The 14407-nt window shown below is 38.5% G+C and overlaps 1 protein-coding gene across 6 annotated transcripts in view; it reads right to left on the reverse strand.

The window, feature by feature from the left end:
* Window positions 1-14407, reverse strand: part of Ahcyl2 (adenosylhomocysteinase like 2) — a 189194-nt gene that overhangs the window by 9867 nt on the left and 164920 nt on the right. For all 6 annotated transcript variants that reach the window (XM_046455069.2, XM_046455068.2, XM_046455073.2 and 3 more), the window contains 4 exons: window positions 11821-11884; window positions 11116-11204; window positions 8600-8670; window positions 3887-3981 (listed from right to left, as the gene is read on the reverse strand). In XM_046455069.2, coding sequence (XP_046311025.1) covers window positions 3887-3981; window positions 8600-8670; window positions 11116-11204; window positions 11821-11884 — 319 coding nt within the window. The remainder of the gene's footprint in view (window positions 1-3886; window positions 3982-8599; window positions 8671-11115; window positions 11205-11820; window positions 11885-14407) is intronic.

The raw sequence follows: 14407 nt of genomic DNA on the forward strand, positions 1-14407 counted from the left end.
GGATGTAGCTCAGGTGTAGAGCACTGGCCTACCATTAATGAGGCCCTAGGTTTAATACCTCACACTTCTAAAAGAATAAAAAAAGTAAACTATGTGTTTTAATGTGAAAACCATTAAGTGAAAGAAATCAAGCTATTGTACAATATGGCATAATGCCAATTTGTACTTCTTACTTTAAATATATTAATGTTATTTGAAATTTTGAACTAAACAAGCATTACTTTGAAATTAGAATTTTAGGGGCTGGAGGCATAGCTCAGTGCTAGAGTGCTTGCTTAGAATGTACAAAGGCCTGGGGTTTGATCCCTAGCGTGCGCGCACACACCCCCCACCCCAAAAAAAAAAAAAAAAAAAAAAAAAAGAGAAAATACTGTGAATAGAGTTAGAAAGAATTTAAGCAAATGGACCATTTGGGGAAGTTAAGGGTGTATAAGGTAAATCCTTTAGCCTTTAGAAATATCACATGGAGAATAATAACCAGGTAGATCCAAGAGCTACTCCCTGGTGACTCTAGAGGCTGTGTACTAAAGCACCAGATTGGCTCTGATTCAGGGAAAAGAACCCAAAGATCAGTTAAAAAAAAAAAAAGAGAGAGAGAGAGAGAAACACTTATCTCTACCACTGGCCAGGGTGCTCCAATTACCTGACTAGTAACATCTGGGTGGTAGTCATACTCCTTGGCAGAAGTGTTCCTAACCTATAACTGACACAGCTTTATATGATCAAGGCATACAAATAGGGGCTGGGGATGAAGCTCAATTGTAGAGCATGTGCTTAGCATGTATAAGATCCCAGTACCACTACCACCCCAAAAAATGAAAGAAAAGAAAAAAGACATTCAGATGGCTTCACTCTGGATTTATAATCTTTAAGCAATCTACCAGGAAAAGTTTTCTCTATGCATACTACAATCCCAAACTAAGCATACATCCCACTGTAAATTAGCCATTATTATGCTTGCACAAACTGATATTGTTATGATTTTGAACAGTGCACATCAGTCGTTGTTCCCCCGGCACTGCAGGAGAACAACTGTGGTTGTAGTTCTGTAAAGCATATAATCAACAATAAGTCTCAGGCTAAATCATTCTTTGCCTGGAAGAACATTTTTAAAGTTTCTGAGTTTAATTTTTTAAAACACAAGTCAGATTTTGTTACTAATTTGTTTGAAGCCATCCAATGGCTTCCTTCCTACTCAGAATAAAGTTCTTCCTTATCATAGCCTATAAAAACCCCTGCAAGCCCCCGACCTCCTTGAGCTAACTCTGTCTTCACTCCTTTGCCCATTTTGTTCCTGCCACCACAGCTTCTTTTCTGTTCCTCAAATACCAAGCAGGTTTCTACCCCAGGATCTTTTATTTGCTATTCTTTTTTCTTTGATGGTGCTGGGGATGGAACCCAGGGCCTTACCCTTGCTAGGGAAGTGCTCTACCACTGAGCTATACCCCCAGCTTGCCATTCTCTGAACAGAATGCTCATATCTTTTATTCATGTTTTCCCCCAAATGTCATATCCTAAAAGAGACCTTTCTTGACTGCCCCAACTAAAATAGTATCTTCAATATTCTCACTTTGCTTTTTTCTTCAATACTATGCACTGACAATAACTATTTTTTATCTGTCTCCCACAATAGAATATAAGCTCTGTGAGAAGCAGGATGTTGTGCACTGCTATTTCTCTGACCAATCAGTACTTGAAACAGAACAGAATGAGTACTCAGTATACATTTGCTAAACAGCAAATGAATATTCTGGTTTCAACTATTAATTGCTTGCTATTTCCTTAAATTTCACTTTATATGTTTTGAAACACTATCACCAAAGGTTGACAATTTAATCTTTCAAAAGTCCTTCTGAGTATGTCCCTTTCTGGACTATATAATTTAGTCATATACCTTTCTGCCAAGACCACAAAAAGAAGTGAGAGACGGTCTTTGATTCATGTCATGGCAAAGATGGCATCTACCTAGCAATACAAGCAAACTGGACTAGCAACACAACAGCTATCGTAATCCTTTTAAAATAAAAGTCATCCTGTTAATACTAAGATGAATTGTTATAAGCCCTAAAATAGCTCCCTGTTTCTCTCAGAGTATAATCAGGAAAACTTAGGATGCACTACAAGGCCTATGAAATCTGGCCTGATCTCATCTTCATCTTCCCTGCCCTGTACTCATTCTGGGCCGAGCACACTGGCCTCCTTGTTGTTCCCCAAATAGACTAGGCACACTCTTTCTTCAGGGCATGTGTAATGGCTGTTTTTTCTGCTTGAAATGCTCCTTACCAAAAAATCTACATGGTGAATTCCTTACAGTCTGCTCAAACAGGCCAGGTGTAATGGTGCACACCTGTAATCCCAGCTACTGGGAGAACTAAGGCAGGAGGATTTCAAGTTCAAGATTAGCCTCAGTAACTTAGTGATACTGCATCTCAAAATCAAAGATAAAAAGGTCTGGGAATTCAGTTCAGCGGTGAAGTGCCTGAATTCAATTCCCAGTACCACCAAAATATAAATAAATAAATAAAGTTTGCTCAAATATGGCCTTCTTGTGTGATTGAACCCAAGGGCATTCTACCACTGAGCTACATCCCGTGCCCTTTTTATTTTATTTTGACACAGAGTCTCAATAAGTTGTTGTTGAGGCTGACCTTGAACTTGGGGGTCCTCCTGTCTCACCTTCCAAGTTGCTGGGATTAAAGGTGTGCATTACCATGCATGGATAACTAAATTATTAATAAGTAAACTATCATGCATGGTAAGACACAGTAGTGGGGCCATTCCACTGACAACCCAAGGTACAAACATGCTTTAGTAGATTGTGTTGCCAGATTTTATTTATTTCTGTGGTTCTAGGGATTGAACCCAGGGCCATGAGCATGCTAGGCAAGTGGTCTACCACTAAGGTACATCCCAAGCCCCTGCCAGCTATTTTTAATAACCACAGAGCACAGGGTTAAAAGAAAGAACCAGGTAAAATAGATATTATCCAATAGGCTCTCAATATATCAACTAATCCTTACCTGGAAATGCTGAAGCTCAATCAGAGCAGCCCTCAGTGGACATGAAGGATGCTATGGTTAAGCCATTTACTCAGAGAGAAATACAGTTGTGTCATAAAGATGCCATAAAAATGTAAAACCAGGGTGAAAGTCAACTGAGAGATACTATGGTAAGCCTGAAAAGAAATAACACCTCTATTAACTATGACTTGGGACCAAGTATTATTAGGACCAAGTGCTATTATATCTGGAAAATTTTAGGGTGAATATAATCAAATTATAGAACTACAGTGATAAAGTTACCAGGTTTGAAGTATACATATTATTACACAATAGCACTGGATTGTTTGTGAATCCTACAGACCCAATTACTATGGTTCAGAAAACATGTTAAGGGGAGAATTAGCCTAGTAAAAGAGGAAGAGAAAAGAAGAAACCACAGTATTTGACAGTCACAGTTAATCTTAAGCAATGTACTCATCCCAGCCCACAGGTTTCTCTCCCTTGACCTATTTATATGGACTTATACTTATCTTTATGGTAAAATCAAATACCACAATACTGACTACCATTCTGACTCACATTCATTATATCTTGTAGTTTTTGAGTTTCCCCGGCTCTCAATACAAAAATAAGAGAGAAAATGGCTTATAGTATATAATAGGTATCAAGCTTGGATGGAAGAAGACAATCATTTGAAATGATTAAATTAAGACAAAGAGTCTTCAAGATATCCACAAGCACAGAGGGCTAGAAAGTGAATAGATGTGGACAACTCTGCCAGGACAGTTGTGCTTATGATGGCTGATGATCCTGTTCTTTTAGTTTGTTTCTTGAAAAATAAAAAGAAAAAAGAAAAGGCCCCAATAATGAACACTTGATCTTACCACATCAATCTCCGTGTTGGAATGTCCCATGTTACAAACGATGCAACTATTCTTCATACGGTCCAAGTGTTCTCTGGTTACCACATTCTTATTACCTTAAAAACAGAAGAGAAATGAAAGGAAATGAAAAGAAATGAAGTTGGACTCCTACTTTATATGATATATAAAAATTAACTCCAAATAGATTAAGACCTGCCACGACTAAAACTATAAAACACTTAAAAATAAATCTTTTCATCTTAAGCATATCAAGAAACCAAGGGAAAAAAAAAAACAGGTATACTAGATTACATTTAAATTAAAATTAAACACTTTTGTATTGGAAATGACATCACTAAGAAAATGCAAAGACACCCAATATCACAAACAAGACAAAACAAAATAATAAACAAACCAAGTCCCCGTACCCCAACAAACTAGTGAAAAGATAACCCACAGAAGGGGACAAAATATTTGCAAATCATATACTGAAAAAGGATTTGTATCCATAATATGTAAGAAACTCACAACTCAATAATAAAAAGACAACCCTATATAAAAAACAAAGAATCTGAATAGATATTTCTCCGTGACCATGTGAAAAAAAAAATGCTCAACACAATTAGTCATTAGGGCAATACAAATCCAATCTATGATGAGATATTACTTTATACCCAATGGGATGGCAATAATAAAAAGACAAACAATAATAAATTGGTGGGGCTGGGGATGTGGCTTAAGCGGTAGCGCGCTCGCCTGGCATGCATGCAGCCCGGGTTCGATCCTCAGCACCACATACAAACAAAGATGTTGTGTCTGCCGAAAACTAAAAAATAAATATTAAAAAAAATATCTCTTTCTCTCTTTAAAAAACAAATAAATAAATAAATTGGTGAGAATAGAGAGAAATTAGAATCACCATGCACTACAGGTGGAATTGTAAAACGGTTCAGTCAGTTTGAAAAACAGTGTGGCAATCCTCAAAATGTTAAAAGTAGAATTACTATATATATGACTTACCTATTCTGTTCCTAAGTATATATCTAAGAGAATGAAAAATATATATTCACATAATAATAAAAAAATACTATGTTCTCAGTAGTATTCATTCACAACTACTTCAAGGTAAAACCAAGCCATATGTCCACATAAATTAATGAATGGATAAATAAAATGTGGTATATCCAAACAATGGAATACTATTCAACAACAAAACGAATGAAGAACTGATACATGTTGTCATATGGATGGACCTTGTTAAAAAAAAAAAAGCCAGTCAAAAGATCACATATTATATGTTCCATTTACATGGAATTTCCAGAATAGGCAAATCTTGAGACAGAAAGATTAGCAGTTATACAGGGCCAGAAGAAGGGGAAGGATGGAATAAGGAGTGACTGCTTATGGTATAGGGTTTCTTTTCTTTTTATTTCCAGTGCTGGGGACTGCTCTGGACTGTTCCATTACCAAGCTACATTCCTGAGACAGGTTCTCACTAAGTTGCCCAGGCTGGCCTCAAACTTGAGATTCTACTGCTTCAGTCTCCTGAGTTGCTGAGATTACAGACATCTGCCATTATGTGTGGCCAGGGTTTCTTTGGGGGATGTTGAAAATGTTCTACAATTAAATAATGGGATTGCTATGGTTTGGATGGGAGGTATCCCTCAAAAGTTCTTGTGTTCATGTAAGAATGTTCAGAGCTAAAATGATTAGATTATGAGAGCTGCAACCTAATATGTCCATCCTACTTTGAATGGACTGACCAAGTGGTAACTGTAGGCAGGTAAAGCTTAGCTGAGGAGGTGGATCACTAAAAGTATGCCCTAGAAGGGTGCATCTTCTCTGTGGTCCTATCCCCTCCATTTTCTCTGCTTCCAGACTCCACCATGAGCTGTTTTCCTCTACTGGGCAATTGCCTATGATGTGCTGCTTCATCTTGGGTCTAGAGCAATGGCGCTGGCAGTCTATAGACTGAGATCTCTGAAACTGTAAGCCCCAAATAAACTTTTCCTTCTCTAAGTTGTTCATGTCAGGTATTTTGGTCACAGTGACAAAAAGCTCACTAAAACAGAAATTGGTACTAAGAAGTAGGGGTCACTGCTGTGACTAACATGACAATGTAGTTCAGAAGCCTTTGGAGCTGGTTAGTGGTAATTTTGAAAAGTGTAGAGATGCAAGCTGGAAAAATTTTAGAATGTTGTAAGTGGAGTCTAATGGTTGATTCTGGTGGCAGCTCAGGAGGTCAAAAGGGTAATGCTCACGAAGATTCTGAGGGAAATGAGAACTTTATGGGGAGTTGGACTACAGGTCACTCATGTTATATTCTGACAGAGAACTTGGTTACATTTTGCTCATGTCCTAAGATTTTGTGTAAGGATGAAATTAAAGGTGGACTAATTAATTTGATGGAGGAGATTTCAGGCAGGACAGCATTCAGTTAGTGGCATGGATATTTCTGGCAGCTGTTAGCCAGGTTTACATGAGAATAAGGAGCAAAAACCAGAACTAAATAATTTTGAAAACTTGTAGTTTGCCTAGAAAAGGCTTCTAAGGCTGGGACCAAGTATGCTTGTTGAAGATAAGTGTTAAGTACTTTGCATGAAACAACAGGAAAGATGCTTTGAGGGCATCTCAGGAATTTGGAAGACCACACTCACTGAGGGTTCCAGGGTACAGAAGAGAACATTCCTTTTGAGAAGAGATCATGGCATACGCTGCTTGCACAGCGGGGCTAGAAAGTTGTTTTACCATGCTGAGCCATGTAGCACCCAAAGGCCACTGCAGCCCTGATTCCAAGGGGCCTGGGTATTGCACAAGCTAGCAGCAGACTTTGACATCATCCATATGGAGCTGGTTCTACAGGATGTTAACATTAAGGAATCATGGAGGCTTTCACTGAGATTTCAAAGGAAGGCCTGTGAGTCCAGGAGAAGTGTAGCAAGTTGGAGTCCCTGTAGGCTGCCCTTGAGAGGGTGAAGCTGTGAAGGTGAAACCAAAGCTGGAATGGAGACCCCAGGAATTAAGAGATGCCAGTAATATAGACTGTCCACCAAGAAAAGCTGCTGGCTGCAGAGAAAGCTGGGCTAAGAGAGAGCCATGTACACTGCAACTAGCAAGGCCAAAGGGGCCATGTGCTCTAGATGCTATACAAAAAGTTAGAAAGGGGCAGAGGACCTATTTGCCTGGCTGGGTTTTGGTCTTGGTTTGGCCCCATCCCTTCTTTCTATGCCACTATTCCTCCCTTTTGGAATCATAATGTTTATTCTGTGTTACTGTATGTTGGATATATGTAACTTGCTTTTTATTTTATAGGGGCTCACAGCCAAGAGTTTGCTTTGAGTCTCAGAGGAGACTTTGAACTTAGACTTTTGGGCAATGCTAAAACTGTTGAGACTATGGGACTCCTGGAGCTGGACTAAATGCATTTTGCATTGTGAGATGGACATAGGCTTTTAGTGTTATGGTTTGCATATGAGATGTCCCTCAAAAACTCCTGTGTTAAGGAAGGAATGTCCAGAGATACAATGATTAGAGTATGAGAATGGTAATCTAATCTGTCCATCCTAGTTTGAATGGACTGACCAAATGATAAACTGTAATGGAGTTGGATGGCAGTCTGTGGACTGAGACCTCTAAAACCGTGAGCCCCAAATAAACTTTTCCTCCTCGTTTGGGATATTTTGGTCACAGAAGTACAACTATCTTACTAAAAAAAGAAATGCTGTACAACTTTACTAAAAACTACTGAACTGTACACAAAGATGAATTTATGCTTTGTGAAGTATATCTTTAAAAATTAGGTTATGGTGATGGTTGTACAACCCTTTGAATTCATTAGAAAATACTGAATTATATATTTTGTTTATTTTGGTGCTGTGGATTGAACCCAGGGTCTTAAGCCCCCAGCCCAAACTGTACACTTTAAATAAGTGAAATATATGGTTTGGAAACTACATTTCAATTAAAAACAAAAAAAGATTCACAGAATTGATGAGTCTTTTAAAGTTCCTTTTCCCTGCCACCAGCTCTTCCTGAGGCTATAAATACACTTTTATTCTTAAATATGCTGAGTTCCCCCCTTAAAGTAGAATTATAAAAGAAAACCAGTGTTTCTATGATTTATAAAAATAAAATAAGCTTCTCAATATAAAGAAATTAGCTCTCTCTGCATATTCCTCTCTCAAATTCAAAATCTATTCATTTGAGAATACAATAACCTCTCTCATTTTCTCTATTAAGAATTTTGCTCTAGCCTTGACTTAATTCCAGGGACTAAAGACATACTTCATTTTGGAGATAAAACAAATAATTAAGGGACTAGGGGTATAGTTCAATGGTACAGTATGTGTATTTTTAGCATGCTTAAGGCCCTGCCTGGGTTCAATCACTAGCAACAACAACAACAACAAAATCAACTGTATACATTTAAGATCTGGCTTCCCAAATAAACCTCTACAAATGACTCTCATCTTAAGCTGTATCCTAGGTAGCTAAAGATAGATGGAAATATAACAGTAATAAAGGGTATAGAGAAACTTTCCTAAAGGGAAGACCTAATGGTGTACATTTGGTCTGAATTCTTAAGAGGCAGGAAAAATATGAAAAAGATTGACTGGTTTTATGGACTAATATCCTGGCTTTTGTGTTTGGTTTTCAGAACATTTCCAATCATATTTCAATTACTCCATGAAAGAGTTCCCAAGTATCACCCCATTTAATATGTCATAATCATACCTGTACAGGTAATAACAATGTCCACTTGTCGGATGACCTCATTCAATTTCACCAGTCGAAATCCATCCATACTGTAGAGATAAAGCACGATCATTTCCTAAACAGACAGCTGGACAGCCTTTTGCCACTGAATCTCAAATGCTATTACCAAGTTCCTTTGGTACCTGAAATGTCACTTCCTGAGATAGCTGGAACTATTTCTATCAGTGAAAAATCCAAACCATTTACTTAGCTTATACAAGAGAAATAAAAGTTACCTTTGTATCACTGGAACTTATTTCATTCTACATGAGTTACATGAGTTCCCAGCCAAGTTTCTAGAAAGTACCACCTAGTCACTGAATCTACTTCCCCCACCGAAACTGCTCTCCCAAGATCATCAATGATCATGCTAAAAACAAAAGTATGTCTTAGATTCTTTCACTACCTGATGTCTTCTGTGACATTAAACATTACTTACATTCTTAAAACGCTATACTCTTTGAGCTCCTTGATACTTTTACTTCCTGGTTTTTCTCCTACTTTTCTAATCATCTCTTATCAACCTCTGCCAACCTTTAAATATTGGTACTCTATTGGATTCTGCCTAGACTCTTTATTCTTTCAGTATTCATTTATAACCTGACCTTGGCTGCAAATGAACACTTTTAGGTAGATAATTTGCACATTTGTATCTCTTAACTCTCTCCAAAGCAAAGGACAAATTGTCTACTGGACAGCTCCTCACAGATATCCCAGAAGAATCTCAAGCTTACCATGTTTGAAAATAAACTCATTATCTTCTCCACATTCCCATCCCCATCTACTCTTCCTATATATTTTCTACCTTGATCAGCAGTATTACTGTTCACCAAACTGAATTAACCAAAGAAACTAGAACATCCTGGCCTATTGCCTCTCCCTAACTAAAGCTGTCCCCAAATTTGGTTGATTCTATTTTCTCAATTCCTTAAAAAATCTCTTGAATCTATCTGTTCCCTTCTGTCCCACATGCTGGCCTTGCCTAAGTTCATGTCTTTTTATTTCCTTAATTACTGCAGTAACCCTCAGCCAAAATCTCATTACTTCTAGGCTGACGTCTCAAAATCATTTTGCAGAGTGACATCCCTAAATGCAATAGGAACTTGTCGTTTCCTTGCTTAAAATACTTCAGTGAGATTGACTATCTTCAGGATAAAATCTAAATATTTCTACCTAAATAAATATTTATGTATCAGTTCATATCTATAAGCTAATATGAATTGTACTGCAATCAGTATCATATTCAGGTTTCTCTAATGAACACTGAGAGTATTTGAAGAATGATGGTTCACCTCATGTGTTAGAGCCTTAACTCAGAGGGTCAGCAAGTCTGCTGGGGAAACCTGTGGGTTTTTGGTTAGGATGTATGAGGAGTGGCTGGACACAGGGAAATGGCTTTATACCATCCTGAAACCTTCCCCTAGAGAGTTAGTGGTAAAGACTGAGTGGGGTATAATTTGAAACTTAATAATTAAAAGAAGAGTACAAATAAATTCCCATATACCATTCATTCAGAGTTAGAAGATTTTACCCTTAATTTGGATATGTCTGATGTTTCCTCATGATTAGTGTTATGGTTTGGATGTAGTGTCCCTCAAAAGCTCATGTGTGAGACAATGCAAGAAAGTTCAGAGAAGAAATGATTGGATTATAAGTCTTAACCCAATCAGTGAATTAATCCCCTGATAGGGATTAACTAAGTGGTAAATGAAGTGGTAGGTGTGGCTGGAGGAGGTGGGAATTGGGGCTTGGCTTGGGGGTATACATTTGTAGCTGACCAGTGGAATCTCTTTCTCTCTGCTTCCTGATCACCTTGCGAGCTGCTTCCCTCTGCCACACTCTTCTGCATGATGTTCTGCCTCACCTAGCACCCTGAGGAATAGAGCTGGCCTTCCATGGACTAAGATTCTGAAACTGTGAGCCCTTAAATAAACTTTTCCTTCTCTACAGTTGTTCTGGTAGAGTCTTTTAGTCACAGCAGCAAAACAGCTGACTAAAACAAGTAGATTCAAGTAATACATTTTGGGAAAGAATGTCATAGAAATGTTCTTTTTTAGTGTATCACATCAGAAAGCATCTGATACCAGCCTATTTCTTTCCTCCTTCCCTCCTTTTCTTTTTCTTCTTCCTCAACTCCCACCCTTTGGGTGAGTGCATGTTTGTGTGTGTATGTGTTGGGAATTGAACTCTGGGCCTTGCACATTTTAGTAAGTACATGTTCTACCCTTGGTCTCACTATTTCGTTTTCAAAGGGTCACAGACTACATATGCAGAAAATAAAGGGTCTTTGGCTCAAATTCTAAAGCTTAACTTTTCTCAGACCGTAGCTCCTTGACCTTTGAAAGTCCGAGCTTACTATTTGGCAGCCTTTCTCAGGATCTGGACTTCTACAGGGTGAGAGATGGTACTACGCAGGCCATTTCTTGGAGGCATCTCCAAAATGGTCTATGAGACTTTAGTGTGGAGGAGGAAACAGGTCTCCCTTGCATGCTTACCAGGCTTGCAGGGCACAGATGGGGTCTATCTCAGTAACGTACACAATGGAGCCCATGGCTTTCAGAGCAGCACAGCACCCCTTCCCAACCTGAAGTGGGGAGAGAGCACACATAAAAGAACAGGTGGTGAGAAATAGTTTCTCAAAGCTTCTGGTAAAGTGTACCTTCCTTCCCACCCTCAAACGGAATTTTGTTGAATAGATTCATGCTTGAGTTAAAACAAGAAAAACAAATAAATGCAGTTCATAAACAAACTCTGGGGGCCCTTGCTTATTAGCACATTCATGTGCACAGAACACCCACACTCACGATTTATAATCAAAACACAAGCTAAAGGAACATCACAAACATTGGTGCTGGAACAAGTCAGAAAAATCAACCTAAGAAAAAATGGCAAAACGCAAAGGAAAAAAGAAAGATTGCACTTCAACCAGAAAGCCTCTAATTTTTTTTCTCTCCATCTAAAGTGGTAAATGAATATACTCTTATGTCCATATGTATGGGAAATAGTTCTAGAATATGTCATCAAAACACATTTTTTAAAAAATATTTTTTAGTTGTAGATGGATACAATATCTTTATTGTATCCATGCTGAGGATTGAACCCAGTGCCTCATGTGTGTAAGGCAGGCATGATACCACTGAGCTACAGCCTTAGTCCCATCAAAATACATTTCTAACACCTAATAATAAGTTAAACTTTACCTCTCCATAGCCACAGACTACCACTTGCTTTCCACCAAACATCATGTCTGTTGTCCTTTTAAGTCTAGGGGGAAAAACATTTAGGTTAAAACAAACAAACAAACAAATAAATAAATAATTATATCCTGAAGTTAAATCAGGTTTCTTTGTGTTGGTTTTTTTTTTTTTTTTGGTGTTGGGGGGTTAGTATCAGGGATTGAATTCAGGGGCACTTGACCACTGAACCACATCCCCAGACCTACTTTTGTATTTTACTTAGAGACAGGGTCTCACTGAGTTGCTTAGTGCCTCACTTTTGTTGAGGCTGGCTTTGAACTTGTGATCCTCCTACCTCAGCCTCCCGAGCTGCTGGGATTATAGGCATGCGCCACTGCACCCGGCTGTTTGTGTAGTTCTTGTTGTTGTTTATTTTTCATTTTGATGAAAAGCTTGGTTTCTACCCTACAGAAACTAATAACCAAAAAGACTAAAGAACATATTTTCTCACTCCTTGCCATCCAACCAATTCTACGTATATGAGAGATTCACACCCCCCCCCCTTTATTCATGTTTTTCTTGGGAGTGGTGGGGAAGAGAAGATGAGAGTTATGTGGTAATTTTTTTTCCCCCAGTATAGGGGATTGAGCCCAGGGGTGCTCTACCACATAGCTACATCCCCAGTCCTTTTAGTTTTTTATTTTGAGACAGGGTCTCACTAAATTATTGAGACTTGCAATTCTCCTGCTTCAGTCTTGGAACTCTCTGGGATTATGGGTATGTGCCCAGTTACAGAGTAACTTTTAAACATTAATAGCAATATATATAGACTTAATATATAATATTTAGAATATATAATATGTTTAAATAAAAGGAAAGATAAATAAGAAATTAAAGTGATTTTAATTTAGGAGCTCTGGTTTCATGAAAACATTATTTCAGCTTATTGATTCAGATAATATAAAATATAACAATGGTACATGAGTAATACAGTTAGTGGTTTCAGAATGGCTAGTGGGTCCTACATTAATTCAACAGGGAGAGTAATTAGCAACAGAGTGAAGGAGAGCTTTGATACAAGTTGACACCGACCACAGAAGTAGTCATTGAGTTTTATGGAGTTGATCCCTTCTCAGACATGTTCTATCTCTGTCTGTAATTCTCTACAAAGCTCATTCTGTTTCTGGGGTTTCTCAAAAGAATTTGTCATAGTGATTTCTGGCTCCTCTTGGGATGCAGTAAGACTCCTTTCTCTGGGAATCCTGTGCTAGGCAAAAGAAAGTTTTCAACTAAAAAATGGACTATGTTGCAATAGACAATTTCTACAAATATTTGTAGGTCTTTTTACTCTTTTATCTACCTGTTTACCTCTTTTGTTGAATAGAATCAATAAATGTTCCAAAGGCAAAGTAGTAATCCTTCTTTCAATGATTTGGCAACTATACCAATAACTATACACACCCCAATTAAGATCATCAAATACCAATAAGTGCAGAGGCAATTCTTGTTGAGTGAAGAGATAAGTCTGGCAGGGCTACTATTATACTTAGAAATTGTGGCTTAGGGGAGTGGTTCTGGAATGGCTAGCACAGCAAAGAGAATCAAAAGATCATATTTCTGGGTCTCCTTTGCTTTGACTACCCTCCACCCTCCTCAAGCCTTTTCTCCTCTCTTCCCAAGGAAGACATTCTCTCACTGTGACTACAGGGGGCTGTGGGGAAAAGGAAATATCATCAACCACTGCTCTGCAAACAACAGCTAGGCACTTATGTGGATGGATTCCAATTAGGTAATGATTTCCCTCGGATCTTAGGATCCATATCTGTCTTAAGGTTCAACGATAAAGAACAGAAAAGACCTCAGCCAAGAAAGGATTTTTTAAAAAATTTTCTTTTTAGTTGCAGATGGAATACTACCTTTGTTTTTATTTATTTTTATGCAGTGGTAAGGATCAAACCCAGTGCCTTACACTAGCTAGGGAAGTGCTCTGCCACTGAGCTACAGCCGTAGCACCTCCAAGAAAGGATTTCTTTAAAAAATATTTTTTAAGTTGTAGATGGACACAATACCTATATTTAATTCATTTATTTTTATGTGGTGCTGAGGATAGAACCCAGTGCCTCATTTGTGTGAGGCAAGTGCTCTGCCACTGAGTCACAATCCCCCCGCCCCCAAGAAGGGATTTTGGAAGGCTGGGTGCAGTAAGCTGTCTGGTGTTGAATTAGAATCATGCCAAGTTCCTATTTCTGTCTTAATTCTTCTAGCCCTAGGGTCTGTAGAGGAGCTCTTACATGATCTGAAAATTCTACCTGAAGCACTACCTTTGAAGCACTGGGAGAACCTCAGTCTCCAGAAGGCTGCCCTTGCTGCATTTACACTACATCCTAGTTACAGGACTTCCCTTGTTGCCATGGGGAACCAGCCCAGAAACACAGAAGGTCAGTCACCAACACCTTTCTCATATAGACACTCTACTGGAGTGAGTGTTCTCCCCTTTCCATGCACCCCTCCCTGGAGCACAGTTTGCCTCTCCTTTCATCTCTCTGGCTCTCAGCTCTGCTGAGAGGAACAACTGTTCTTGACCCAGTTGGAAAGTTTTTCACCATTGGCA

Source organism: Marmota monax, unplaced genomic scaffold, assembly GCF_021218885.2.
Source record: "Marmota monax isolate L192 unplaced genomic scaffold, Marmota_monax_Labrador192_F-V1.1 WCK01_AAM20220418_F8-fsc00131, whole genome shotgun sequence".
In the NCBI taxonomy this organism is placed as follows: domain Eukaryota; kingdom Metazoa; phylum Chordata; class Mammalia; order Rodentia; family Sciuridae; genus Marmota; species Marmota monax.